The sequence below is a fragment of the Capsella rubella genome, unplaced genomic scaffold, assembly GCF_000375325.1.
Source record: "Capsella rubella cultivar Monte Gargano unplaced genomic scaffold, Caprub1_0 scaffold_6, whole genome shotgun sequence".
Taxonomy (NCBI): Eukaryota; Viridiplantae; Streptophyta; class Magnoliopsida; order Brassicales; family Brassicaceae; genus Capsella; species Capsella rubella.
The window spans coordinates 15,403,323-15,430,498 of NW_006238918.1; the positions used below are offsets into that span (position 1 = coordinate 15,403,323).

At 35.8% G+C, this 27,176-nt stretch overlaps 7 protein-coding genes and 1 pseudogene across 13 annotated transcripts; 5 read left to right on the top strand and 3 right to left on the bottom strand.

Annotated features, from left to right (window-relative positions):
• Window positions 1-2,701: 2,701 nt before the first annotated feature.
• Window positions 2,702-5,895, top strand: LOC17882204 (F-box protein SKIP17). 3 transcript variants are annotated; one of them, XM_006287685.2, is made up of 12 exons: window positions 2,703-3,084; window positions 3,333-3,502; window positions 3,688-3,780; window positions 3,898-4,008; window positions 4,470-4,552; window positions 4,634-4,746; window positions 4,834-4,898; window positions 4,999-5,071; window positions 5,163-5,225; window positions 5,318-5,373; window positions 5,480-5,608; window positions 5,687-5,895. In XM_006287685.2, the coding sequence occupies exons 1-12, from the start codon at window positions 2,749-2,751 to the stop codon at window positions 5,730-5,732; spliced, it is 1,338 nt and encodes a 445-aa protein (XP_006287747.1). In that variant the 5' UTR covers window positions 2,703-2,748; the 3' UTR covers window positions 5,733-5,895. The 3 variants fall into 3 exon arrangements, with proteins under 3 accessions (XP_023636931.1, XP_006287747.1, XP_023636932.1); XM_023781163.1 differs by lacking the exon at window positions 5,163-5,225 and having other exon boundaries at window positions 2,702-3,084; XM_023781164.1 differs by lacking the exon at window positions 2,703-3,084 and having other exon boundaries at window positions 3,391-3,502; window positions 3,669-3,780.
• A 1,169-nt stretch (window positions 5,896-7,064) lies between these two features.
• On the top strand, window positions 7,065-10,084 carry LOC17884384 (F-box protein At4g02760). The gene is made up of 12 exons (XM_023780372.1): window positions 7,065-7,424; window positions 7,665-7,834; window positions 7,929-8,021; window positions 8,158-8,262; window positions 8,663-8,742; window positions 8,828-8,940; window positions 9,030-9,094; window positions 9,195-9,267; window positions 9,368-9,430; window positions 9,525-9,583; window positions 9,657-9,794; window positions 9,873-10,084. The coding sequence occupies exons 1-12, from the start codon at window positions 7,065-7,067 to the stop codon at window positions 9,925-9,927; spliced, it is 1,374 nt and encodes a 457-aa protein (XP_023636140.1). The 3' UTR covers window positions 9,928-10,084.
• Window positions 10,085-10,144: 60 nt separating this feature from the next.
• On the top strand, window positions 10,145-13,890 carry LOC17882102 (pentatricopeptide repeat-containing protein At4g02750). 4 transcript variants are annotated; one of them, XM_023781159.1, is made up of 4 exons: window positions 10,145-12,770; window positions 13,048-13,177; window positions 13,273-13,383; window positions 13,481-13,890. In XM_023781159.1, exon 1 carries the CDS (start codon window positions 10,236-10,238, stop codon window positions 12,582-12,584), a length of 2,349 nt encoding a protein of 782 aa, XP_023636927.1. In that variant the 5' UTR covers window positions 10,145-10,235; the 3' UTR covers window positions 12,585-12,770; window positions 13,048-13,177; window positions 13,273-13,383; window positions 13,481-13,890. The 4 variants fall into 4 exon arrangements, with proteins under 4 accessions (XP_023636927.1, XP_023636926.1, XP_023636925.1 ...); XM_023781158.1 differs by having other exon boundaries at window positions 10,145-12,722; window positions 13,259-13,383; XM_023781157.1 differs by having other exon boundaries at window positions 10,145-12,722.
• Window positions 13,891-14,095: 205 nt separating this feature from the next.
• LOC17882344 lies at window positions 14,096-14,662 on the bottom strand. The gene has a single exon (XM_006288848.2). It carries the CDS (start codon window positions 14,576-14,578, stop codon window positions 14,216-14,218), a length of 363 nt encoding a protein of 120 aa, XP_006288910.1. The 5' UTR covers window positions 14,579-14,662; the 3' UTR covers window positions 14,096-14,215.
• A 2,621-nt stretch (window positions 14,663-17,283) lies between these two features.
• On the top strand, window positions 17,284-20,481 carry LOC17882831 (F-box protein SKIP17). 2 transcript variants are annotated; one of them, XM_023780618.1, is made up of 12 exons: window positions 17,284-17,681; window positions 17,852-18,027; window positions 18,196-18,303; window positions 18,692-18,802; window positions 18,986-19,074; window positions 19,149-19,270; window positions 19,368-19,432; window positions 19,522-19,594; window positions 19,676-19,738; window positions 19,842-19,903; window positions 19,996-20,064; window positions 20,161-20,481. In XM_023780618.1, the coding sequence occupies exons 1-12, from the start codon at window positions 17,286-17,288 to the stop codon at window positions 20,330-20,332; spliced, it is 1,506 nt and encodes a 501-aa protein (XP_023636386.1). In that variant the 5' UTR covers window positions 17,284-17,285; the 3' UTR covers window positions 20,333-20,481. The 2 variants fall into 2 exon arrangements, with proteins under 2 accessions (XP_023636386.1, XP_023636387.1); XM_023780619.1 differs by having other exon boundaries at window positions 17,286-17,681; window positions 18,986-19,065.
• Window positions 20,482-20,700: 219 nt separating this feature from the next.
• Window positions 20,701-23,159, top strand: LOC17881729 (annotated as a pseudogene).
• A 671-nt stretch (window positions 23,160-23,830) lies between these two features.
• LOC17881085 (COMPASS-like H3K4 histone methylase component WDR5B) lies at window positions 23,831-25,422 on the bottom strand. Its single transcript, XM_006288135.2, has 2 exons — window positions 24,691-25,422; window positions 23,831-24,298 (listed from the first exon to the last, which is right to left on the bottom strand). The coding sequence occupies exons 1-2, from the start codon at window positions 25,381-25,383 to the stop codon at window positions 24,008-24,010; spliced, it is 984 nt and encodes a 327-aa protein (XP_006288197.1). The 5' UTR covers window positions 25,384-25,422; the 3' UTR covers window positions 23,831-24,007.
• Window positions 25,423-25,744: 322 nt separating this feature from the next.
• LOC17883883 lies at window positions 25,745-27,147 on the bottom strand. The gene is made up of 3 exons (XM_006288695.2): window positions 26,836-27,147; window positions 26,181-26,322; window positions 25,745-25,975 (listed from the first exon to the last, which is right to left on the bottom strand). The coding sequence occupies exons 1-3, from the start codon at window positions 27,105-27,107 to the stop codon at window positions 25,892-25,894; spliced, it is 498 nt and encodes a 165-aa protein (XP_006288757.2). The 5' UTR covers window positions 27,108-27,147; the 3' UTR covers window positions 25,745-25,891.
• Between the last annotated feature and the right edge of the window lie 29 nt (window positions 27,148-27,176).

Here is a 27,176-nt window from a genome sequence, read left to right on the forward strand (position 1 = left end):
GTAAGTTTTTTCAGAAAAATATTTAAAAATGAGATTTAATCATGATAATTAGTATTTTATATAATCAATTACAAAGAAAATAATAATTATTATGTCTTAAAAGAGAATGCTAACAATTTTTGATATAGTAAAATATTAGAAATAAACTCTAACAAAAACTAATGTGTCTATATATACATATATTTTGAAAATTTTACCTAATTATTAATTTATAATATTATTGGGACCATATATTTACAAAGGATTTTCAACAAAAATATTATCTTATTATTTTATCGAAATATGTCTAAAATTACACCGGTCCCAACTTGGGACCGGAGAAATTTATTAATTTATAGAGATTATTAATTTATCGAGTATTAATTTATAGAGGTTTTACTGTAATTTGAAACAAAGAACTTAAATTAAAACAACTAATTTCAAAAAATTTCTTGAAAATCATTACCCAAACGAAATCCGTTTGGACAAAAATAATCGGTTTGTTCATAAACTACAAAAACACTAAATGGATGTTGAATTGTTATTTTATTGTTTAGAAAAATGAATAGTAAATATCTGAATTCGAAGCACAATAAAATTAACAATAAAATAATTTGTATTGTTCTTGATGGGGTTTATGAAATTAATTTGTATGCCTTAAGGGCTTCCGTTGAATCTCTTGTATGATTTTGGTTTTGTGTCTTCAAATATTTAAAAGGTAAAACGGAAGATCTCTTTTGCATCATTTAAGTTATACACCAAATATTAAAATTAATTAAAAGTTTTCTTTCTTCATACATAGCAACTGACTCATCGTGGTTAACCAACATAATCTCGGTCAATATTGATTTTGGCATAAATTTGATAGTTCATGTTGTTTGTTCGAAAAGATATTTAATTTAGATTAAAATTCACACACGTTATCAAAATCAGGTATAAAAATATACTTTTCAAATTGTTGAGGTTGAAATTTGCCCACCTAAATTTATGATATAGATATAGATACGGAGGCCCACCTTTTTCTTTATTAGTCAGAGAGGTCTCCCAACAGTCGAATATATTCGTTCTCTCCCAGAATCTGAATCGTTCGTCTTCCTCTTTCTAATCTTCGCCATAATTGGTAGTCATGCACTCATGCTAATGGATTTCTCGAGGAAATAGTGATTAATCGGCCTCTCACCCAAAATCTATCGACTCACTCAAGTTTCGAATCAACTCGCTATTGGGGCATGTGTTGCGACTTATCTCAAATTACGTGCTCTTATAATTACCGAATTCCCTGACAGGTACACTTCAGCTTACCTCAAAAGGCCAAAAGGAATCACGGACTTACCCGTTGTCGCTGCACCATTTGCTTTTGCAATTCAACAACTCGGAGCTGTCAACATCAGTAACCTATCCGGCACGTTATGTCCCTGTTCTCCCTCCTACCGGACATCAATACGGACTTCCGAATAACCGAGTTTGGAACCCTGAGGCGTACGCACAAGCTGTTGTGGAATATGCTACAAACTTCGGACTCCACTTTAATGTGGTTGATCTGAACGTGAAGACCGGTACCCCCTGGTGGTTACTGAGACAACACTTCTCTGAAGGAATGTTCGAGTTGAAGCTCCCGTTCCCGGATGTAAACTACACTTCTGCCATGGCCCTCACACACTCACTCTTCCTGCTCAACAAGACGACGAGAACCTTGACCCATCAAACGCTATTTTCGATCTCACCCCTTGTGGACAGTCCGACTACGGTTACATATTACGTGACCCTCACCCTGGCATCAACGTCACCACGTTCATGACCATTGATGAAAGTGCGAGACGGATCGTTTCTTAAGTTATAAAAAACGATAATGTGGACTGTAATAACTAAATTTGAGACCACTATGCGGGTTTAGGACTCATATGTTCAATTCTCCCTCAAGTCAAAATTGTTTCATTCTCCTCTGTTTTGGGAACACACTTTAAACTCCAAAACATTCTGTTTTTTTTTTTCAAAATTGCAGCTTCTATGTGTAATTTCCTAAAACTGATGCGTTATTTATGGACAATTCTTGAGTTCAGCCAGGGAAGAACTTCTCTTAAAAGCCTAAGACCATCCTCATTGGGGGTATCTTAGCAGGCTAAGATACCCCCACTTTTTCAAAGAAAATATGTTATATAAGGATTTTCTTTAGAAAAGTGGGGGTATCTTAGCCTACTAAGATACCCCTAATGAAGATGCCCTAATGGCAACATTATTGGGGGTATCTTAGATAAGATACTTTCTATGCAAAAACCGGGGTATCTTAACCCTTTAAGATACCCCCAATAATGTTGGTCAACTTGTTTATAAAGCCTAAACCCTCGTTTTTAAACCTAAAAACCAATATAAAATTCGTTTTATTATAAAAAATAAATCTTAAACCCTAGATACCCGTTTATAAACTCTAACCGAGATTTTGTTTATTATAAAATTTTAGCCATAATTTTTTTAATAAACTCTAATCAACATATATTTTCGTTTAATTATAAAATATAAACTTTAATCATTTTTTTATAAATCCAAACAACATATAAATTTTAAATTTTCTTAATATACATATTTTATTTTCTAATTTTAATTTTAGTTTGGTTTAAATATAATATAGTATATTGTTATAGTTTGATTTGTTAAGTTTTGAAGAATGAGAAGACCCAATAATTTTTCATTATTTATTTGGTGGGTTTTAAATTGATAGGGAGAGTAAAAAAAAAAAAAAAAAAAAATTAGAAAAGGGAGAAAATCTCTGTCATGGAACCTCAAAACCCCAACAAGCGACTTTGCAGAATCCAAAACCCAGACCCTAATTTCGAGCAGAACGACGTCGATCTGATTATATCTTCCTTCCTCTCGTTGCCGGACTTGCCTTCGTTACCCTCGCCGCTATCCTTTAGCTCCTCCTTCGATCGAGCGGTTGAGAAATTGTTCGAAGCTTCCGGCGGCGATGACTCCGTTCACGATCGTCTCACTGATCGAACACTCCAACTCGCGTCGCTTCTCCAAGAGTCCACCAAAAGGTTATATCGTAAGCGCGCTTCTTTCCACAATTCCAATTCCTGGCAACTCCCTCATGAACTCACCATTAAGGTAACAAATAGTGACTTCCTACACCTTTGAGAGATTTTCTCGCTAAATCTATGTAAACCTGAGTTTTTGACCATGTTTTAGGGTCTTAGGAGGTGTTTATACAATGTGTTATGTTGAAAGATGTTCCATAGATGTACTCGATTGAAGATTCTCAGGACTCATATTATACATTGAATAGTTTGGTGTCCCTTTTTGTGGGAATCAATTTGCAAAATGTGTTTGTATTGATTTGGGCTTACAAATTGCAGGTCTTTTCGATGGTTGATACAAAATCTCTGATGCAAGTTTCAGCTTGTTGCACCTTGTTCAAAAAAGCTGCCATGGACTCTTTTTGTTACTCCCACATTGACTTGACAACTGTAAATGTTGGAAATAGAGTTGTGCGTAGTATGATCCTTAATGCTGGAAAAGAACTCAGGTGAGATTTTTGTGTCTTTATCATATATCTGAAATCTTCTTATTGTCCTTCCTTTCTTCTTCTTCATGCAAGTATTCTAACAACTGGAAGCTTCTCCTATTTCTTACTTCATTTTTTTTTTTGCCTTTCTATTTATCTGAACATGGTGTATCTACTCATCTCTCAGGGTTTGTTGATACATGCAGATCCCTAAAAGTTGGTTTCCCGGATGAATCTACGGAATTGTTGCTTTCAGAATCTTGTCTTGCGGCACTATCCTATAATCATGGTTTTCTTGGGTATTGGCTTTATTACCAAAATTCTGTTTGTCGTACAATACATAGAAATTGGTTCTACTGGTTTCTGTGGCCTTGCATCTTTGATATAATAAGTTTTTTTTTTCCCCATTCAACAAGGAATCTCTTGACAAGCCTACACATTTACAATCTCAAATGGTCGGAAAAGAAGTCCTCATGTGGTGTGTTATCGCCCTGCTCAAATCTAACCGATTTGAAGATTGTTCGATTGTAAGTTGGCCTTACCTGTTGCCTACCATTTTCCTTGTATGCTTGATTTTTATGAATTCCCCATTTCTTTTCTTTTGCGTTTCCTCATCTATACTTCCCATTATTTGTTCAGTTGCTACTTTTTATGTCTGATAATTTTTGAATCTACTAGCTCCTTTTGTACTGTTTTGATAAGTTCCAAGAATTTATGTATTCAGTCACCAAAGAAGTACACCATAGAGAGACTTTCGCAAAGAGAAAATTCCAGTTCTTAACCTAAACCCTAGATAAGCCAAAATGCCTAAACTTATCTGCCTAGTTCCCCTTTAAAGCCTACCCAGTCAACCATCCGATTTCAAAGTCTATAACTGAGCTTCCGAGTCTCTATTCACCTCATAGGCTAGTTACAATAGTCCTAAGCTGGACTATAAAGCTTTGTCACATTTTCTCACTTTTTGCAGTAATTTTGTTTTCTCTTTCAGGGATGTTGAGTCATTAAATAGCGTATTAAATTTTCTCACAAGAAAATGTCAGCATCTGTTCTTAGAGAAACAGATTGACTCTGGTAAAGTTTTTCCACTATGATGCTTTGCTTTGCTATTGTTGTCCTTTTATGTTTGCTTAAGCTGACCTTAATGGGTGGCAGTTAGATCGAACAGTATATGTGGTTTGTCCTTTGAGAGAAACTGCCCCAGTATAACTTCCCTATCACTTATAGGTTTTGACTTAAGTGATAGGAAGGCCTACCTTCTTTTTAAGGTAGTCTTTTGGTTTTATGGTATTTCTTCTATTTTTCATTTGCTGCTATCTAAATGTTTTACAAAATTATGGGATGCGTTTTTGCAGGGTTTACGTAAGCTCAAGTACCTGAACCTATCCAGAACAGATAGAATCAAAGGACGCTTTTTGAGGTTGATGTTTTTCTGAGCAAACATATTGATGATGATATGCTACTAAGTATTTTTCTGTTAGCAAAACTTCTTATGGCGAAGAATTTTTTCTGATGGGTAGGGATGTGAGCCATGACTGTCAGGACTCTCCGCTCGAGACTCTGATATTGCGAGATTGCGGTTCCCTAGAGGAGGTAAAGGAATTTAACATAATACAGTTTTTCTATTGTTGTTGCATCTCATATTAATGACTAATATTTGACCCTTTGAGTTACGTATATCCAGAGAAATGTTTGCCGGTTTTTGAATTCGTTACTCATAGGACACTTCAAATTCATTCGACACATTGTAAGTTAATAATAACTAGTACTTTACTTGTTGTGGTAATAATCTGCTGGTGACATGTGATTTTGTTTACTCATGATCTTTTTCTTCAATAGGACGTTTCAAATAACAGGGGACTGATTTATGGCGGCAGGAGATGTAGCAAACCAGTGTAACTGATTTTTTTTTTTATATTGTTTACCATATGAAAAACAGTAATCATAATAACTCAAGGTTAATGAGGCGCCGGTTTATATGGCCATTATTGGATGTTATAGGTTTCCTCTGGAAAAGCTGAATGAAGAAAGACCAGGTCTCACTTTTGTGGCAGAATTTAAATCACCATCATGGTCTTCATCATCATCTTCATCGTCTTCATCTTCTTCATCGTCTTCATCGTCCTCAAGGTTGATCAATTTGTTGTTAGACGTTCAAAATAATTATTAGGAATTGAAGTTAAATGATTTGTTGTTTGTAAAATTCAGCTCAGAAGATTCTTCTTCCAGCGAGGACGAGGACGAAGACGACTGACGTGTGACCTGCTTGTGAAGGTGTGATAATGGTCTCGTCTTCTTCTTTTAATTTTTCAACTATGGTCTAAAAAACCTTGTTGGATCGTGCATTCTACTTCAAATATCATCTTTTAGTTACCCAAAGTATATGCTATCTAGTCTATATTTGTTTGATTTAAATATTTTTGTTTAGTTTACGTAAATCAACCAATTTTTAAAAATTTAAGCTTGAAAAATCATGTGAATAAACTATGGAATATGAGCGAAACAGATCATTTTCGTACTTTGGTCGATTTTTAAAATTGAAAAGGAGTTTCATTTTTCTAATTTCGAAAGTTGATGTCCCTGTCATCGAACCTCAAACCCCCAAACAAGCGATTTTGCAGAATCCAAAACCCAAACCCTAATTATCTCCCTAATGTTCCAAGCTTTGAGTAGAACAACGTCGATCTGATTATAGATTCGTTCTTCTCGTTATCAGATTTGCCTTCGTTATTCTTGTCGCTCTTTATTCACGGAAAATTTTTTGGTAGGAAAATTTAGTGGGAATTTCTTCGGAAGGGATGTTTCCTTTGTTGGAAGAAATATTAATTTCCTTAATATGTATTCCACTAAAAAAGGTTAATTTAATTATTTTGTATCTAAGAGTATATGTATATTTTAAAATTAACACTAAATGGGGGTATTCTTACGAAAGGCTAACCTAAAAAATCATTTTTGCAAATCTCCCATTATTTAAGGTCAATTCTCAAAAATAGCACTAATTTAAGTTTTTTTTTTTCAAATTTAGCACACACTCTTTTATTTTCCAAAATTTGCACCATATATCAAAAATAAATCAATCTTTAAACAATAAATCTTATCCCCTAAAAACTACACATAATGTAAAATAGTCAACCCAAACCTAAAAAAAACTTCTAAAAATTATTTAATATATTATAATTGTATCAGTTAGTGCTATTTTTGGGAACTTTTGGAATGTATGTTATAGTTATCCCTAAAACATATTTGGTGCTATTTTGAGGATATTTCTCATAATTTAATTAATTAAAAATAAGAGATTTTTTTGTTTTATTGAACACAAAATATTTAAAGAAATTCTAAAATTTTGAATCCAATAACCCCATATTTATGAAAATTTTAAATATTTTTTTTACAAACCAATAACTAATACACCAAAATTTTATTTTCAAAAAAATAAAATATTTATTAAATAACAAGAAAATTTACATACCATATACAATTATTAAAAAAAAACTATATAAATACCAAACCATTGCCCAAACAAAAAATTTTAAAAATTACAAACCAATAACAACCCCCTTAATTTATCTAATTACGAATTTTTATCATGGAACCTCAAAACCCGCCACTTTTCAGAATCCAAAACCCAAACCCAAACCCAAATTCTCTCCCTAATAATAATAATGTTCCAGGTCAGAACGACGTCGATCTGATTATAGATTCGTTCCTCTCGTTGCCGGATTTGCCTTCGTTACCGTCGCCGCTCTCCATTGACTCCTCCTTCGATCGAGCGGTTGAGAAATTGTTCGAAGCTTCTGGCGGCGATGACTCCGTTCACGATCGTATCACTGATCGAACACTCCAACTCGCGTCGCTTCTTCAAGACTCCATCAGACGTGTATCCCGAAAGCGCGCTTCTCTCCACAATTCCAATTCCTGGCCACTCCCTCATGAACTCACCATTAAGGTAACAAATAGTGACTTCCTACACCTTCGTGAGATTAATCTCTCCAAATCTATGTAAACCTGAGTTATTGACCATGTTTTAGGGTCTTAGGAGGTGTTTATACAATGTGTTCTGTTGAAAGATGTTCCATAGATGTACTCAGTTGAGGATTCTCAGATTATACATTGAATAGTTTGGTGTCTCTTTTTGTGGGAATTAATTTGAGAATGTGTTTGTATTGATTTGGGCTTAAAATTGCAGGTCTTTTCTATGGTTGATACAAAATCTCTGATGCAAGTTATGGCTTGTTGTACCTTGTTCCAACAATCTGCCATGGACTCATTTTGTTACACCAACATTGACTTGACAACCGTAAATGTTGGAAATAGAGTTGTGCGTAGTATGATCCTTAATGCTGGAAAAGAACTCAGGTGAGAAGCTTCTCCTTGTTCTTACTTTTATCTTATATTTATTTGAACTTGGTGTATCTTATCATTATCTCTCATGGTTTGTTGATGCATGCAGATCCCTAAAAGTTGGTTGCCGGGATATAGCTGCGAATTCTTTGCTTACAGGATCTTTTCTTGCTGCCCTATGTTATAATCATAGTTTACTTGGGTATTGGCTTTATTACCAAAATTCTGTTGGGCTTACCATACATAGAAATTGGTTCTACAAGTACTGGTTTATGTGGTGGCCTTGTATCTCTGATAGTATTGTATCCTTTTCTTTTCTTTTGTTTCCATTCAACAAGGAATCTCTTGAGAAGCCTACACATTTATAACCTCTTGGAGACCAAGTCCTTATGTCGTGCATTGTTGGTCTGCTCAAATCTAACCGATTTAAAGATTGTTGGACTGTAAGTTGGTCTTAAACCGGTAGCTTATCATTTTCCTTGTATGTTTGAGTTTCATGAATTCTCCATTTCATTTTTTGAGTTTCATCATCTACATATGCTTTCCATTATTTGTTCATTTGATACTTTTTATGTCTGTTGATTTTAGAATATACAAGTTTCTTTTGTACCCGTTTAGTATTCAGTCACCAAAGAAGTACACTATAGAGATACTTTGACAAATGAGAGACTCCAGCTCTTAAAACCCCTATTTAAGCCAGAATGCCTATATTAAGGCCTTAAACCCTTTTTTAGCCCTGATTTAACAGTCTATTACGAAGCTTCCAAGTCTCTATACAACCTCGACCATCAAGCTTTGTCACAATTTCTCACTTTCTGCAATATTTCTGTGTTTCTCTTACAGGAATATTCAGTCGCCATTAGATAGCGTATTAGATTGTCTCACAAGAAAATGTCAGCATCTGTTCTTAGAGACAGAGATTGGTATGGTAAAGTTTGTCCACTATGATGCTTTGCTTTTGTTTTCCTTTTATGTTTGCTTATGCTGACCCACCCTAATGTGTGACAGGTAGATCGAGCTATATATGTGGTTTGTCCTTTGAGAGAAACTGCCCGAATTTAACTTCACTATCACTTATAGGTTATAACATAAGTGATAGAAACGCCTACCTTCTTATTAATGTATGGCTCTTTTGGTTTTGTGGTATTTCTTCTATTTTCATTTGGTGCTATCTAAATGTCTTACAAAAATATCGGATGCTTTTTTGCAGGGTTTGCGTAAGCTGAAGTACTTGAACCTATCGAGAACATATGAAATCAAAGGAACCTTTTTCAGGTTGATGTTTTCTGAGTAAACATATTCATGATGTGATGTTGCCTAGTAATTATTTATCTGTTAGCAAAATTTCTTATGGCCGAAATTTTTTTATGGATAGTGATGTGAACCATGACTGCAAAGACTCTCTGATCGAGACTCTGATATTGCGAGACTGCAAATCTCTTGAGCAGGTAAAGTTTTTTTTTTTAACACCAGACAGTTTATTTTCTTTAGTTGTTGCCTCTCAATAATGTCACTGGTATTTACCCTTTGAGTGTTACGTATTTCCAGAGAAATATTTGCCGGTTTTTGGATTCGCTACTCAGAGGACACTTCAGTTTCATTCGACATATTGTAAGTTGATAATAAATAAGGCATTACTAGTTTTTTGGTAAAAATCTGCTGGTGACTGGTGATTTTGTTTACTCATGATCTATTTTTTTTATAGGACGTTTCAAATAACGCCGGATTCACTTATGATGAGTTCAGGATATGTAGTAAACCAGAGTAAGTGTTTTTATTTTATTTATAATTGTTTACCATATGCACCGGCTTATATGGCCATTATTGTGTGCTGTAGATTTCTTCTGAAAAAGCTGAATGAAGAAAGACCAGGTCTCACTTTTGTGGCAGAATTTAGATCACCATCGTCATCATCATCATCATCATCATCATCATCATCATCATCATCATCATCATCTTCTTCATCATCCTCAAGGTTGATCAATTTGTTGTTAGGCGTGTAAAATAATTATTTGGAGTTGAAGTTAAATGATTCGTTGTTTGTAAAATGCAGCTCAGAAGATTCTTCTTCCAGTAGTGGAACCGACGACGAGGACGGGGACGACTGACGTGTTACTTGTGAATTTGTGATAATGGTCTCGTCTTGTATTTTTTTTGGCCATCTATGGTCAAAAAATCCATTTATTTTTGCTGGATCTTGCATTCTAAAGTTACATTCTAGTTTACGTGAATCAACCAATTTCTAAAAATTTAAAAGTTGAAAAACCAAGTGTATAAACTAAAACAAATTATGGCAAACTAGAGATAGATGCACAATGACCGCAATAAGAGTGATTTGATTTGTACTTAAAAACTTTGGTTTTTGTGTTAAATCCTCTGACACGACCTTTTTCGGGAGGATGTTTTCTCTTCAGTAATGTCTCTAATGCAAATCCAATTATTTCGCGCTCTTTCATGGCTAACTCAGCAGCAACATACATCCTTTAATGGACTCAAACGAAGATTCATCACAAACAATGCATCAACTTTTCACTCTTCGAAGAGAACTACTCAAACCCAAATCGAGAAATCGCAGAGCAAACTTCCCTCTAAATCTGGAGACTCGGATATTAAGGAGTGGAACGTAGCTATAAGCAGCTACATGCGTACTGGAAGGTGCAGCGAAGCGCTTCGTGTCTTTAAGCGCATGCCCAGGTGGAGCTCCGTTTCTTATAACGCCATGATCTCTGGGTACTTGAGAAATGGTGAGTTTGAACTCGCCCGGATGTTGTTCGATGAAATGCCTGAACGGGATTTAGTTTCTTGGAATGTGATGATCAAAGGGTATGTACGGAACAGGAATCTTGGGATAGCTAGGGAATTGTTTGAGAGAATGCCTGAGAGGGATGTTTGTTCGTGGAATACGATGCTGTCGGGATACGCTCAGAACGGGTGTGTTGATGATGCAAGGAGGATCTTTGATCGAATGCCTGAGAAAAATGAAGTGTCGTGGAATGCATTGCTCTCAGCATATGTTCAGAACAATAAGTTGGAGGAGGCTTGTGCATTGTTTGGGTCTAGGGAAAATTGGGCATTAGTTTCATGGAACTGCTTGCTTGGTGGGTTTGTTAAGAAGAAAAAGATTGTCGAGGCAAGACAATTTTTTGATAGTATGAAGGTGAGGGATGTGGTCTCTTGGAATACGATCATTACTGGTTATGCACAGAACGGGAAAATAGATGAGGCACGACAACTTTTTGATGAGTCTCCTGTTCAAGACGTCTTTACATGGACAGCTATGGTGTCAGGATATATACAAAACCGAATGGTGGAAGAAGCGAGAGAATTATTCGACAACATGCCAGAGAGAAACGAAGTGTCATGGAATGCCATGCTTGCGGGATATGTGCAGGGGGAGAGAATGGAGATGGCAAAGGAATTGTTTGATGTTATGCCTTGTAGGAATGTTAGTACATGGAACACGATGATAACTGGATTTTCTCAGTGCGGAAAAATTTCTGAAGCTAAGAACCTTTTTGATAAAATGCCTATGAGAGATCCGGTCTCTTGGGCAGCTATGATTTCAGGGTATTCACAAAGTGGGCACAGCTATGAAGCTCTGCGTTTGTTTGTACAAATGGAGAGAGAGGGAGGTAGACTGAATCGGTCTTCGTTTTCATCTGCTCTAAGCACATGTGCAGACGTTGTTGCTCTCGAGCTCGGGAAGCAATTGCATGGGCGACTGGTCAAAGGTGGGTATGAGACTGGGTGCTTTGTTGGAAATGCGCTTTTGTTGATGTATTGCAAATGTGGAAGCATAGAAGAAGCTAATGACTTGTTTAAGGAAATGAATGGGAAGGACATTGTCTCTTGGAACACATTGATTGCAGGTTATTCAAGGCACGGGTTCGGAGAAGAGGCTTTAAGGTTCTTTGAGTCGATGAAGAGAGAAGGACTGAAGCCAGATGATGCTACTTTGGTTGCGGTATTATCTGCGTGCAGTCACACAGGACTTGTTGACAAAGGCAGGCAATATTTCTATACGATGACTCAAGACTATGGTGTAACGCCTAACTCACAACACTATGCTTGCATGGTTGATCTTCTCGGTCGAGCTGGGCTTCTAGACGAAGCTCACAATCTAATGAAGAAAATGCCCTTTGAACCAGACGCTGCTATTTGGGGAACTTTACTTGGTGCAAGCAGAGTCCATGGAAACACAGATCTAGCTGAAACAGCTGCAGATAAGATTTTTGCTATGGAGCCTGAAAATTCTGGTATGTATGTTCTTCTCTCTAATATATATGCTTCTTCGGGTCGATGGGGAGATGTAGGTAAACTACGAGTGAAAATGCGGGATAAAGGGGTAAAGAAAGTTCCAGGGTACAGTTGGATTGAGATTCAGAACAAAACTCATACTTTCTCGGTTGCAGATGAGTTTCATCCTGAGAAAGACAAGATATATGCGTTTTTGGAGGATCTGGAGTTGAGAATAAAGAAAGCAGGGTATGTTTCAAAGACGAGTGTGGTTCTTCATGATGTGGAAGAAGAAGAGAAAGAGCGTATGGTTCGGTACCATAGCGAGAGACTGGCTGTAGCGTATGGAATAATGCATGTGCCTTCAGGGAGACCGATCCGTGTGATTAAGAATCTGCGTGTGTGTGAGGACTGTCACAATGCCATCAAGTATATGGCTAAAATTACAGGGAGATTAATTATTTTGAGGGATAATAACAGATTTCACCATTTTAAGGATGGTTCATGTTCTTGTGGAGACTACTGGTGAAGTGATGGTGATTCCATTTCATCTTGATTCAGTATAACTATTGACCAATTAGAAAGGGAAATGGATTCTGTCTTCGTTTGGCAACAGGTGAAGGGAAGTGTTGTGCATTGATGTGTCATGCCTGATTTCACCATTGATGTAAGCAAATTGAGGATTCTCAATCTTGTATTATTCGTGTCTAACTGGGTAAACCCTTTCCTTGAGAATTTCTCAAATTATTACTTACACATAACTTGTTCTGCGGCCTTGTTCCATTTTTGCTCTTAGGGGGTCTATGTAGAATGATGTCCCCCACTTTATCTTGTCATCGATGTTAGGAATTGAGAAATCTCAGATTATGCATAGTTTGTGGAAATAGGCAACTTTGTTGTGTGTTATTGAATCCAGTGACGATACTTTGGAAAAACTGAGAATGTTTTCACTTCACTGATGCTCATGTATTATGTCTCTAATGCAAATTCAGGTGTTTTCGCTGCTTGACAGTTGACATAGTCTCTAGTGCGTGCTATGGCATGCTGCACCATGTTCCACAAGTGTACCTTGGACCCTTTCTGTTAATCTCGCATCTCGACTTGCCAACTTCTGCTGAAAAGGTAGATAATGGAGTTTAATGCTGGGATCTCAGATGAGCACCTGTTTTGTTTACTTAATCAATCTTACCTATTGTATAATAGTCTGTTATTAACAGGTAAACAAATTACGAAAAGAATCATCAGCCTTAACAGTGTGCTTGACCAACATCCCAAAATTTAACCTCGCTAACACTCGTAGATTTTAGACATCCCAAATTCTGGCTAAGGTATTGCTCCTTCTGTTTTCTCGCATTTCTTGTTTCTTCCTTTAGTAGAAATCGATGCTGTTACGGTTTTACAAAACGAACAAGTTTTCTTTTGCAGGGTGCTGGCTAACTTAATAGTACATGAATCTGTTGGTGGTTGCCTCAACAAAATGTTAATGGCGCTATTTCCTCCTCCCAAGTTGTATCAGGCTGAAACAATTTTGATAGGGTAGAAATTCGAAACATAGCTCAAAGACAGTGCACTCACAACTCCAACATTGCGAGGCTGCTCTTATCCATAACAGGTTTTTGGCTGTTGCATTGCTATCTTAATCTCACACTCACTGAACCTGAAAATTACAACAGTTCTGAAAGAAGTTGTGCAGATTTTGAAATCACTTGAGATTCATTAGGCACATTGCGAGTTCTTATAGCAATTTTGGTAAATCTGTGTGGAATGAAAGGTATAACTTTGTCTACTAGTCATCATAGTCTTCTTCTTCTGCTTCAATAGGACTTTTTACTTAACTGTGGCTTGTTGTTTGATAGTGTTAAGGATGAATTGTACTTGGTACTTTTACCAATTTTTTTTTTTTTTTAATTAATTCAGAAATATCCTAAATTAACACAATTTTTTTTTTTTGTAGAAAGTTATTGCACACACTCCACAAACAAAAATTAATCAATCTATTGTTAGGTTGCGAAAATAATCTTTAAATAGATTAGATTATCATTAATTCCAACTCTAATATGCATTGACACGAAAGTATTACATGCTTCCCATAATTATGATCATTGTGAAGTTCAAACATATATATAAAACAGTAATCTCTCATAATCTCAAACGGGATAATTAATTGTCATTGTCATGATCATCTTCATCATCATCACATAATGTATCCAAAATATCCTTAGCGGACGAAGACCCCGACCCGATGAGCCGGTCTAGCTTGTCCTCACCCCACGGTTGTAAGTTACGGCGACCTTTAGAATTGTGGGCAGACTTGATAGCCGGCGACACGTGGCAATTACTGTACTTGGACCGCTGACTAATATCTCCGACGATATTTGAATGGTTGGTAGCTTTTGACGGCACTTTGGCTTTGGTAATTACTACTCCATTAGCTGGTGGTGGTGCTGGTGTTGTGTGTCGCGGGCGCGGATGAATCATTCCTGTCCTTAAGACGCCTTGATGACGACCTTCAGTACTCTTCATGCTTGCTTATTTCGATTTGAGACTTGATGAATTGTGAAATTTACAAAGCTCTTGTATTTATAATATGTTTGAGGGACTAGTAGACCAAATTGTATGTTTGGGCGTCAAGAAAATGCGAATAGTCAAACATGCTTGTCGACCAAGAAAAATTAATATTTATCTTCTTTGCCACCTTTTTGTTTTTGTCGTTTCTTCAAAAACATTGTCGTCTCCTCTTCCTAACTTTGTCCACTTTCTAAGGAAAAGGAGAAAAAAACCATTAAGCCTTTATATGATTCAAGTTTTATTAGATTTTGATACTAAAACTGTTTAGTAAACCTGATATTCTATAATTCTCAATACTGTAACAACTACTTAATTAGTACTTAGCCTAGCTATTCTTTTTTTGTTTATACTATTACTAGTTGTTGATTCGCACACATTTATATATTTTTTATATATATTATATATATTTTTGTATTTTGATTTTGTTTTTTTGCGACATTTGTTTTGTTGTCATTTTTTAATTATATTTTCTATATGGATTAATAATTCGTATTCATAGTGTGTAGGCGATGAAAGGTATCTTGGATTTTTTTCAGCGAAGACTTGGGAAACACTGAGATCTCGGGAAACAGAAAAAGATTGGAGAAAATATGTTTGGTTCGAATGGGTTGTCCTAAAACATGTTTTATATATGTAAGTAAGTCACTTTGATAGATAGCTCGCGTAGCAAGAGCTTGTTTTCTTGGATTAGATTTAGTTTTCAGAGTGTTGTCTATGCTCGTTTGTTTCAGAATCTCGGGACCATTTTTTCCTAACTTTTGATTTTTTTCTCAGCTTTGGATGTCAGTATTTTTTAGACTCTGCCCTTGATAGTGATTTTTCTCTTCATAGTAAGAGTTGCTCTCTTGTACTCGACTCTCTTCTCTGATAGCCCCTGCCCTCCTCCGAAAACTAGCATTTCAAACGATAATCTACATCATTTGGTGGCAACGTAATAACGTCTTGCATAACTCCGAGCGTTTGTCTACTCAAATTGATCGACCGTGAAATTCGCAATATCATATCATCAAAAAGACTAATGAAACGTTGGCGCAAGCTCATGCTTATATGGTAACCCAAATAATGATCCCTACATTGTTTAATTCGATTTTATGAAATCAGTCCCAAGTTTTTTCTCTTCAAATTGACCAACTATATATTTTGATTATTTTAAACCATGAGATAAATTAAGTAAGATGTTAACAAATATATATATTCGAGCTAAGTCCTAAAAGACTAACATTTATTTGAAATGATATAATATATTAGGGTATTCATTTCAGTTATATGATTCATATTTTTGTTTGTAAATTTATTTATTTTCTTGTAACAAAAGACAAACATGTGGTAGTCCAGAAAATATTGACATAATTATTAAATATAAACTTACAACACTTAAATTTCGTGTTTGTAAATTAGTTCTCTAATTATTAAATGAGAAACATAGATGTTAAAATTGGTTCTTATCAAAAACTAACTATGCATAATTAACACACATTTGAGAAATTAATTTTGCCAATTTTAAATTTTAAAATTGGAATATTAATCTTTTATATTTTTTGTAGACAATTCTCACAAAAAGCACAACAACAAATTTTTTAAAAAAATTAGCAGATCATCTTTAGAGTTATAAAAATAGCACTATATTTCAAAATTAAAGTTTAAGCTTTAAACACTAAATTTTATCCCTTTAAAACTATATCTTAAATGGCTGAATGTAAAATAGTCAACCAAATCTGAAAAAGTAATTTAAAATATTGTAATTGTGTCAACTAGTAGTTTTGGATTTTTATGGAATCTATATTAACATTTTTGAAGTACCTTTTGTGTTCTACCCTTTTATTTTGTAATATTTACATAATTAAACCATGGCCATTTAATTAAATAACAAAAGTTTAGAGTAAATTTTGTAATTAAATCATAATAAAGTTACAAAATTAGAAATTAATATTTATTACATTTAAAAAAATTTCCTAAAATATCTCCCTAATAAACTGAAAATTTCTTAAATATATTTAAATGATCTAATTTATTATTAAATTTTATATTCTTACATATAACATATGTATCATAAGAATACAAATATTTTTCCGCAGATGTTGGAATATGAATTTTTGAAAACAAACGTATATTAATTGGTACATAAAATGTATGTATTAAAATACTTTTGATAATTGTGTAGCACGGGTCATATGATGGAACAAGTTATAAATTACATAATTATGATTATAGATGTTTTTACGGGTTGTCTACTATAGTATAAATAACAAAATATTTTAATATGAAACTATATTATTTAAACGAAAAATGTTATGTCAACATCATTTCATTATTTTAAATATTATACTTATTTAATTAAGATGATCAAATTACGATTATATAAAAGATAAATTATCATACAATATTTTACAGGTTAAATCAAAGAATTAATAATCAAAATATAGTAATACACTCTTATATATCAAACAAAAATAATAATAAAATACTGTTTAGAATATCGGCTTGCGGTGTATCGCGGTTAAAATCTAGTGTATTTCATAATTATCTATAAAAAAATTTAGTGCTATTTTAGAGTTTTTTTTAATATAAAATTGTTTTATAAACAAATACAGAAATTAAAAAATAGAAAAATATTTACATTTATTAATTTTAAAGACATGAAAAACAAAAACACCCCGGAGGTATGGAGGAGGCGAAGTCATTTATAACTTTTAGCAAAACGGTAGAAGAGAAGACTCTTTCAACGTTGTGTTCCATGGATTCACCAAATCCTCCCACTCAAAGCCCTAACTCGGTCCGTTCGGTTCCTGGCTCCAATCAGAGCCACGCCGATTTGATTATCTCATCGCTCCTCTCGTTTCCAGATTCCTCTCCGATCTCCATTAGCTGCTCCTTCGATCGAGTCCTCGATAAAGCTCTCGCCTCCGCCTCCGGTGATGAATCCGTTCAAGATCGTCTCGTCGATCGGAGTATCGAACTCGCCTCTCTTCTTCTCGATTCCACTAAACGATGCTTCCGGAAGCGAGCTTCTGTTCACAACTCCAATTCCTGGTTCCTACCTCCGGAGCTCACCATTAAGGTAAACCAAACAAAATCGAAGATTTTCTAGATTTTGCCTGCGTCTTTGGATATTTAGAGGTGATGTTGTGTTAGGGTTCTGTTCGTCGCCTGATCTCTTCATCAATTTAGGATATGTTGTATTGAGTGATTTCTCATTGTACTCTCTGTGTTTAAAATTGGATTGTTCAGGTTTTCTCGATGCTTGATACAAAGTCTATGATGCAAGCATCAGCGTGCTGCACCATGTTCAACAAATGTGCCATTGACCGTTTATGTTACTCCCACATCGACCTGACAACGTCTGCTAGATATGCTGATAAAGGAATTGTGTCTACTGTGATCAATCGTGCTGGAAAAGAACTCAGGTGACATTTTTTGTGTGTCTTAAAACAACCAACCAACCAACCAATGTGCTTTACATTCTCTTCTAAATTGCTAGTTTAAGTCCTACTGAGTCCAATGAGATGGAGGGACAATCTGCTTATATCTCTTGGTCTTTGCAAAAATTCTCAGGGTTTCGTTTATGCATGCAGATCCCTCAAAATTGGTCGTGTTGTTCGCGCAGGTGGATCTGATTCTGCCACGCCTATGCTTAGCGGATCTTGTCTTTCTCCACTAGCCTATAATCATGGATTTCTTGGGTATTTGCTTCGATCAGCTTGACATTTCAATATCAAACTTGTTACAATTACCTGCCTTGCCCAGTCTAAACTTTCCTAATGTGCAGTTGAAAAACGAACATGTAGAAACAGGGCTATAGGTTTTATAAATAGGAAAGAACTATAACTCATTTTTTTATGCCTAATGCCTTAGGTGGAAAAATATCAAGCCTGAGATCAATCAAGAGAAAATCCTAATGTTTATATCTTGTCAATTTCCTTCTATTTTGCATTCGAAAGTGATTCAGAATCTCTATCACTACTAACATACAGAGAAATTGGTGTCACTGGTTTGTATTCTGAGAAAATGTTGTTCTTTATCATGTGCACTTATCTTCTAACTTGGTATTTTCTTTCTTCATTCAACTAGGAGTCGCTTGAGAAGCCTTCAGCTTTACAATCTCAGACCTATAAAATACAGGTCCTTATGCGATGCCTTGGCAGTTTGTCAAAATATCACTGATCTGAGGATTGTTGGATTGTAAGTTGAATCTTATTTTTTTGAATTTCTGCGATATCTCCATTTCTATGTTTTTCCCTATGCCCAGAGGTTTCATATTGTCATCTTTCTATGTTTTCTTTAGTGGTTGTCCACTTTTAGTTCTTCTAATTTCTTACGCAACATTCTCTCGTGTTTTACGTTATTACGTGTTTTATGTTACAGGTATAACCTTACTGAGGAGCTATTCAACTCACTGACGATAAAATGCCGTTTAATAGAGCAACTGTTTTTAGAGACCTATGGTTATCCACGTAAAGCTTTTCCACTGTGAAGCTTTCCTTTTTGTTACTGCCAAGTTTGCTCAAGCTCACCTATTGTGTGACAGGTACATTAGAGGCTAAAACAGGATCATCGTTGGTAGAGTTTGTGACCAACTGCCCCAACTTAACTTCTCTAACGCTCATACGTTTTGGACTAACCGATGAATGGGCCCGAAATCTTGCTGAGGTATGAATCCATTTTTTATCTTTTCTGGTGTGTCTTCGCTCTTCATTTGGTACCATCTAATTTATGAATTTACTAAATATTTGGATGTTATCTGCAGAGTCCTCGTAAACTGGAGTACCTGAATTTGTCCAGATCACCTACAATCAAAGGTCGTTTTTTGAGGTAAATATACCAAAATGTTAAGAGAAAAACTTTTGCTCTAAATCTTTTTATTAGTAAAATCTCTCATAGCAAGAAAATATTATTGGTAGGGAGTTGGGACTTGGCTGCAAAGATCGTCTACTCAAGACTCTAATATTGCGCAACTGTCCTAAACTACAAGAGGTAAAATAAGCATGATCAAGTTTTTGGTTGTTTCATCAGTCTTGATCTGACACCCACTGATGATTGACCTCGAAATTTCAGAAAGAAGTGTTGGAATTCTGTAACTCACTACTGAGAGGGAACTTCAAATCCATCCGTCGCATTGTAAGTTCTTATGGAATTATGCCGCATTCTGCAAATTCAAGGTATTAATAACGTGGTTTACTCTTAATCGGCTTCTTCGTTTTGGTTTACTTCCTCGTAATAGGATGTTTCAAGTAACCGCGGCTTAGCTTCTTCAGACAGGGGCAAAAGATGTAACAAACCAAAGTAACCAATTGATCCTTCATTTTCTTATTTAGATTGTTAACAATTTATGAATTGGAATCGTACTAATGACTCGCTTATTCCATAAATTGTAGCTTTCCTCTGGAGAGGCTGGAAGAAGAAAGATCAGATGTCACATTTGTGGCAGATTTCCCAATGTCAAGGTTTACATCGATTACCTATGAAACAGGCTTTTACGATAATCATTTGATCAAAGCCTGAGGGTATCTAAGTAATTGAAGTGTGCCTGTAAATTTCAGTGCAGTAGAGCTCTACGCTGACGAAGAGTTGAGGCTAATAGAGATGATGGAAGCTGATGACGATGAAGTGGATGAAGACGATGATTCAGATGATGACTCAGACGATGGATCAGATGAGGATGAGTCAGATGATGATGAGGACATGGGCTTTCATGAAGAATATTTGTTATGATTGTTGTTAATCTTCATTTTTTTTGTTCCTTCGTTTCCCTTTGCTTAATATTTATATCTTCTTGTTTGGTATACTTGAATTGTGCCCAAAACATCATCATACGAAATTATTAAACCAGTTAGAATAATGTGACAGTGTGGGTTAAATAATGACATGATTTTAAATAGACTAACCAAACATTTTTTGGTGATTTAAAGTTTTAAAACACTAATTATTGCAAAAAATGTTTTAATTAACCAAAGAAAAGGTATAAACAAAATTATTTGTAGAATTTTTAGCAATTAATCAAGAAATTCACAAAGTGGGATCACATATATAAGTCACTAAGCAGCACGTGCCACATTCGCTCCGATCAACGTTGCTTGTTCATGGATACTCCAAACCCTAAGCGACCTCGTCATGATGATGAATCCTCTCCCACCCAAAACCCTGATTCTCTTCCAGATTTCAACCAGAGAGACTTAGTAGATTCGACTATCTCCTCCTTCCTTCTGTTGCCTGATTCAACTTCTATCGGTAGCTCCTTCGATCGAGTGCTAGGTCAGGTTCTCGCCTCTGCTTCTGAAGCTTCCGGTGATGATTCCGTTCAGGATCGTCTCATCGATCGTACTAGCAAACTCGCCTTTCTTCTTCTCGAATCTACTAAACGCTTCGTCCGAATGCGTGCTACTCTCTACAATTCGAATTCTTGGCCCCTTCCTCATGATCTCACCATTAACGTAACGAATCTCAAACCTGCATTTATTCAATCTATAGTTGTTGCTTTAGGGACTTGTTTCTTGGTAACCACGCAATAGTTATTTTTTCAGGAAAATGATTATTCTCAAATTACTGTGTTATGACAAGTGATATGTCGGAGCCCTTTCTTGTGTCTTATAAACGATCTGTGAGGGGTATGTGTTTCTTGAGTGATAAGTCTCACGTACTAGTGTGTTTATAATGTGCATAAAATCTCAGGTGTTTGCGATGCTTGATACAAAATCTCTGATGCGAGCTTCAGCATGTTGCACCATGTTCCGCAAATGCTCTGTAGACCCTTTATGTTACGCTCACATTGACTTGAAAATGGGTGGCAATCGCATTTTTGATAAAATTGTGTGTCGTATGATCCATAAGGCTGGAAAGGAACTCAGGTGCGTGATTAATTGTTTGCATTGGCAGCTTCTCCTATATTCTTACATTTTTTTTCTTTTTCTCTGCTTTTGGTTGTTTATGTAATCATCTCTTGTGGTTTCTTTTGTAACATGAAGATCACTTAAACTCGGCCGTGTTATATCTTCACGCAAAGGATCTTCCTTCACGAGATCTTGTCTTGCCTCAGTAATTCTTAATCGCGGGTTTAAAGGGTAATTTTCTTGATTACCAAGTATAACAAAGTGATCATATTAATGTTTGAATCTGATTGTCCAAATTTGATCTTCTCTGATTGGTATTATTTGTCCGATCCTTGTCCACTCAAATAGGGGTCTCTTGAGAAGCCTGGAACTTTACAATCTCGTATCCACGGGAACCAAGTCCTTATGCGATATGTTATTAGTCTGTCCAAATCTCACTAATCTCAAGATTGCTAATTTGTAAGTTTTTCTTTTGGGGCGTTTGCATTTACGTAGCTCTGTAATTTCATGAGAATTTCTCCAATATCTCATTGTTACTTTTTGCCATTCTTAAAGTAATAGGAAAAAAATCCTAGAGCAAGTATTAAAGACGCTTACTAGAAACCGTCGCTTGAAAATACAACGCCTGTTCTTACAGAACAGTGTTGATCAGTTCCCTGCATCAGGTTAACTATCTCAACTGTGTTTTTTCTTTCCTCTCTAGTTACTCCTTGGGGTTAGCTCAAGCTTAGACATTGTGTGTCAGGTGTATCGTGTTCAACCGTGGAGGCATTTGTTACCTCCTGTCCCAGCTTAACTTCGCTAACTCTTATAGGTTTTGAACTAAAGGAAGAATCCGTCCGAAATCTTGTTGATGTATGTAGCTTTTATTTCTTTTGCTATCTCTCTTCTCTCTTCATTTAGGTTTACGAAACACTGGGCGCCTAAACCAAAAAATAAAATGAACTGAAATGATTTTACAGGGTTTTCCTAAACTCAAGTACATGAATCTGTCTAGAACGCCTGACATCAGCGGTCGGTTTTTGAGGTTTGTGTTGAATAATCAAACCATTGCTATTGAGTGCATGTCTTATAAAATCTCTTGATAAAGAATATTTTGATGGTTAGGGATTTGAGAAATTGTACAAGAGACAGTCCAATCAAGACTCTAATACTGCGTGATTGTCCTTCTTTAGACAAGGTAAGTCATAAAACCACTATTAAAGTTTCAAATTTATTCAATCTAGTATACTATATATTATGTCTCAATTCCGAAGTTTCTGAAAAGCGTCGTCTCGATATACAGAGAGAAATGGGGTATTTTTTTAATTCGCTTCTCAACGGACACTTCAAATTCATTCGGCACATTGTAAGTTGGCTGCTCCACTATGTCTTCGTGTGTGTGCTAGTCTACTTCACACCTTTAAGTTGATCTTTCATATGACTTTAGTCACAAGTCATAACACTTTCCTTGATCTTCCCTTATAGGACGTAATAAGCAAAGTTGAAGGCACGGAAATTATCTTATCAAAGTAAGTAGATTTGTTTTAGTTTTTTTTTTTTTTTTTTGTAAAAAATATACCAATTAGAATATCACAACTATGCACTACTGACACAATTGTTGTGTGTGTAATGTAGGAATGTTTTTACGAAGCTGAAAGAAGAAAGATCAGGTGTCAAAATTGTAGTCAAATCTTCTTGTTTTTAGCTAAATTTAGATAGATAATATTGGTTCATCAAAGTTTATTATGTTATCAGTTCTTTTAAATACTATTTTAAATCCTTATGAGTTTTTGTGGTTTTGGCTGTCTAAATTAAGATCAAAAGATTTCATGGACATATTGAGAATTCAAATGTACTTTTGTCGTCATTATGTTTTTTTGAAAACTAGAGAGAATCAGCAATGCTTGAACAGAAGCTCAGCTAACAGTCAATAACAGATTATCTCAACGAGAGATCATAATGAAAATTTTAGACATGTATATGTAACTATCTCCCTTTGGTTTCGTTTCGTTTATGCATGCAAATATCCCATGCATAAACTTGATACTCGATCGATACACCGTTAATGTTTTATATTCGGTTTCTGTCAATCTCTGAAACTTGTGCTTGCAAGTTTGCAGCATTAACCTCATTTTCAACTCGTCTCAGTTTTTGATAAAACACAGATCATCACCATGTGTCAAGCCATCTATCTCTTTCTACCTCATGAATTCTGATCTCAGTGTTGGGCATTGGGTATGTCTCTTCCCTTTTGAGTATGAAGTGGATGGTAATATTTTTCTTTCATTGGCTTTACACTCGCCTAGATTTTAATTTGATGATTTGGTTGATTCCTTTTAGGAGCTTTAATAATAAAATATTAATTTTTAAGCAAGTATCATTTACAGATTGCAGAAAGAACACACATAGAATCATGTCCTCTCTTACCATCGAATATCAAGAACTTGCAAGAGGTTTCCATCCCATTCAGAAACACCAAACAGTGTGTTTAGATCAAACAACAATTCTGTTAAGATTCACAATCATAATCATTGATGTTTCCAATAAATATATACATACTCATGTTCCAAACAATTCCTCAGGCATCTTGTTTCCAAATCCTGATAGATTTATCCATATGATTACCCGATGAAGCTATCTCGTTCTGAACCGGATGGCAACTCACTGAGATCACCGCGTCTGTGTGGCCTTCTAGTCTCTGCAGTATGTTTTTCTGTTGAAGATCCCAAAGATACACGCAATTGTCCTCTGATCCACTCACAATGTACTTGCCATTCGTTACAGAAAACGCCGATGTGATACAGAATACTTTGTTGGTATGTCCTGTGTACACTTTCAGAAACTTTCCCGTCGCATAGTTGGAGAGCTTCTGTTGATTTATTTATCCAAATAAAAAGATGAATCCATTAGTAAAGAACAATACACAGGAATCCATTAGTCTCAGGTTCTACATTCGTTCTGTACCAAAATGTTCTCAAGATCAACAGATAACACAAAATGCAAGAACCCATTAAAGACTAGATGAAAAAGTTCAACTCTGTACTTCTTGTTCATGAACAAATTAAAATGTTTCTATAATTGTTCCGTATAAAACTGTTCTCAAGGTCAACAAAATGCAATAATCCATCAAAGACTACCTAAAAGAACTTTAACTTGTTTATATCTCAAATCAAACATGATGCAAACCAATATATCATCTATATTCTTCAATTCATAACCAGATTGATTCAAAGATTAAGGCAACAAGAAGTATAAACTTACGAGAGTACTATCGAGAGTAGCGACGAGTATGAACCTCCCATTAGGCGAGAATTTGGCGAAAGAAACAGCAGGAGATTTATCATCAATGAGAGTCTTCAAGCAAGTTCCTTCCGTAGCATCCCAAATCTTACAAGAACCATCATGACTTCCCGAAACAATCAACGAGCCATCCCGATTGAAATGCACACTCGAAATCGGCATAGAATGAGCTTTAATCATCCTAACACACTTGCCAGTTTTAACCTCCCAAATACGAATCGTCTCGTCAAAGGATCCAGACACAATCAAATTCGAAGGGGGATTGAAATTAACACAGAAGACAAAGTTCGTATGACCTCTAAGAACCTTAAGACAGTCATAAGGAGATCTAGCGTCCCAGATTCGAAGCGTACAATCATCAGAAGCAGAGCAAGTGTAATGCGAATCAGAAGACCAAGCTAGATCAGAGATACCACTAGAGTGACCTTCGTAACGGTGAATCAGAGAGTAATTCGTGGCTGACCAGAGAATCATGGTTTTGTCTACGGAGGCGGAAGCGAGAAGGTTGCCGTCGTTGGAGAATTTGACGCAAGAGATCGCCGCCGTGTGACCTTCTAGGGTTTTCAGGTGACGGTATGGCTTATACATCGGAACGTTTCCGCTTGTTCCTGCGTTCCCGGCTCCGTTACTGGTTCCGTTACCACCGCTTGCCATCGCCGTCTCTCGTCGGATTAAGCAAAAATCTCAACTCAAGCCTTTTCAGTTTCAGAAGCGTACTAATATACTCGGTTCGGTTTAAATGTATCGATTCTGTAAAATCATGTTCAGGCATAAATTGGTTCGGTTTAGGTTGGGATATTACCAAGATAAAACTGAAATTATATCGGTTAATTTGGTTTTATGGTGTTGTTTTTCCTTCGGTTTTGATGATTCATGTTACTTCTTCTTCTGATATGAATACGATTTTTTTTTTAATTTAGCTTTTGGTTTAACTAGTTCAATGTCACTTAATTCGGTCGGTTTAGTTATGTGTTTTCACTTTGTAGTTGGCTTGTTTATAGTGGTGTTTGAAATCAAGAGACAAAGAGCTTTGTATTCAAACATCTGTGAATGGAACTAAACTGAGATTTAACCCATAGAAGATGACGACATGTTATTATACACACAAGCAGAGGGAAAGATTTATGTGAAAACGAATGTTACTTATAGGATTGACAAGTCCTTACGAAGTCTTGTTGTCGCCGTAAATATCTTCAAAACCATCAGCTACTCTTTTCCTTCTTTCAGCGATCATTTCTGAATACGACTGAAATAACCAAAGAATACAAAACCATTATATCTCAAAAACAACCAGGATTTGCTCAACTATACCAAAGTATGCCCTGGTCACTAAGATTATGAAAACAATATATTTACTTTGTCTCGGACTTAGTATATAGAGCTACAAACTTTTCTTTAGTAGCTCGACTAAAAGGAGAGGTTGTTATATGTTGAAGGAAAAAAAATCATACCTTTGGGTAGCTATAAAGGAAAATGTACCACCAAGCGCCAATTAAACCAACCGCAAGCGATGAAACTACGATCGAATGTAGTATTAACCAGCTACATGCCACTATTGATACACCTGTTAACATTATCGTCCATGGTTGACACCTGAGAAACATAGCCACTGCTTATTCAAATCCCTATCTCAAGAAAAGGAAGAACCTTTTAGGCCCTGAAAAGCGTCTGAGAAGAACCGGAAAAGTTCTTGTTTGCAAATACACAACAGATCAAATAGATATCCAAAGCTGTAGTTGCTAAGGTTGAATGTTAAACTCTCTTCTTAACCCAGTTGCAATTACATGATCTGTATTTTGGTTCTTCACTGTCCCCCTCACCCAAAGACTAAAACTTTTTGTCTTTTCTATCTTCCAAAACAGAGTGAAGAACTGTAACACATATCATGAAATGGCAATTGGGTAAGACTTGTTCTATAAATTGAGCTTCATATGATTCATGGGTAGACACAAATCACTGAAATTGCTAATAAAGATTAAAGATTGGTCCTTAAGACTCTATGAACAAACTGTATCTAAGCTCGAAACCATATTCAGAACCAGCAATCTTAACACTAACTCCAAACTACTTGAAATCAATTAAACTGTGAACTTAATTGAGATTTACCAAGAGGGTTTAGTGTCCCAAACGGAGTCGTATTCTAGAGATAGATTGTCTAAGAAACCTTCCATGTCATCAACTACGCCATTTTCATCGACGAATCTCGAATCCTTGGGCTCTCTCCGATTTCCACCAAAACTTCTAATCTTCGTGCTAAACCTTATTGGTTTGAAATTAAACGAGTGAAGGTTTGTTCGGTAGCTGAGTTTTGTAAGACGACTCTGAGTCAGAGGCCGTAACGGCGACAGAGACACGGCGGAGATGAAGAGACTTGCCATCTGAAGACGACGGTCCACGGATAAGGATAGAGGACTCAATTGACTCTAATTTAAATGTGGGGGTGCTTT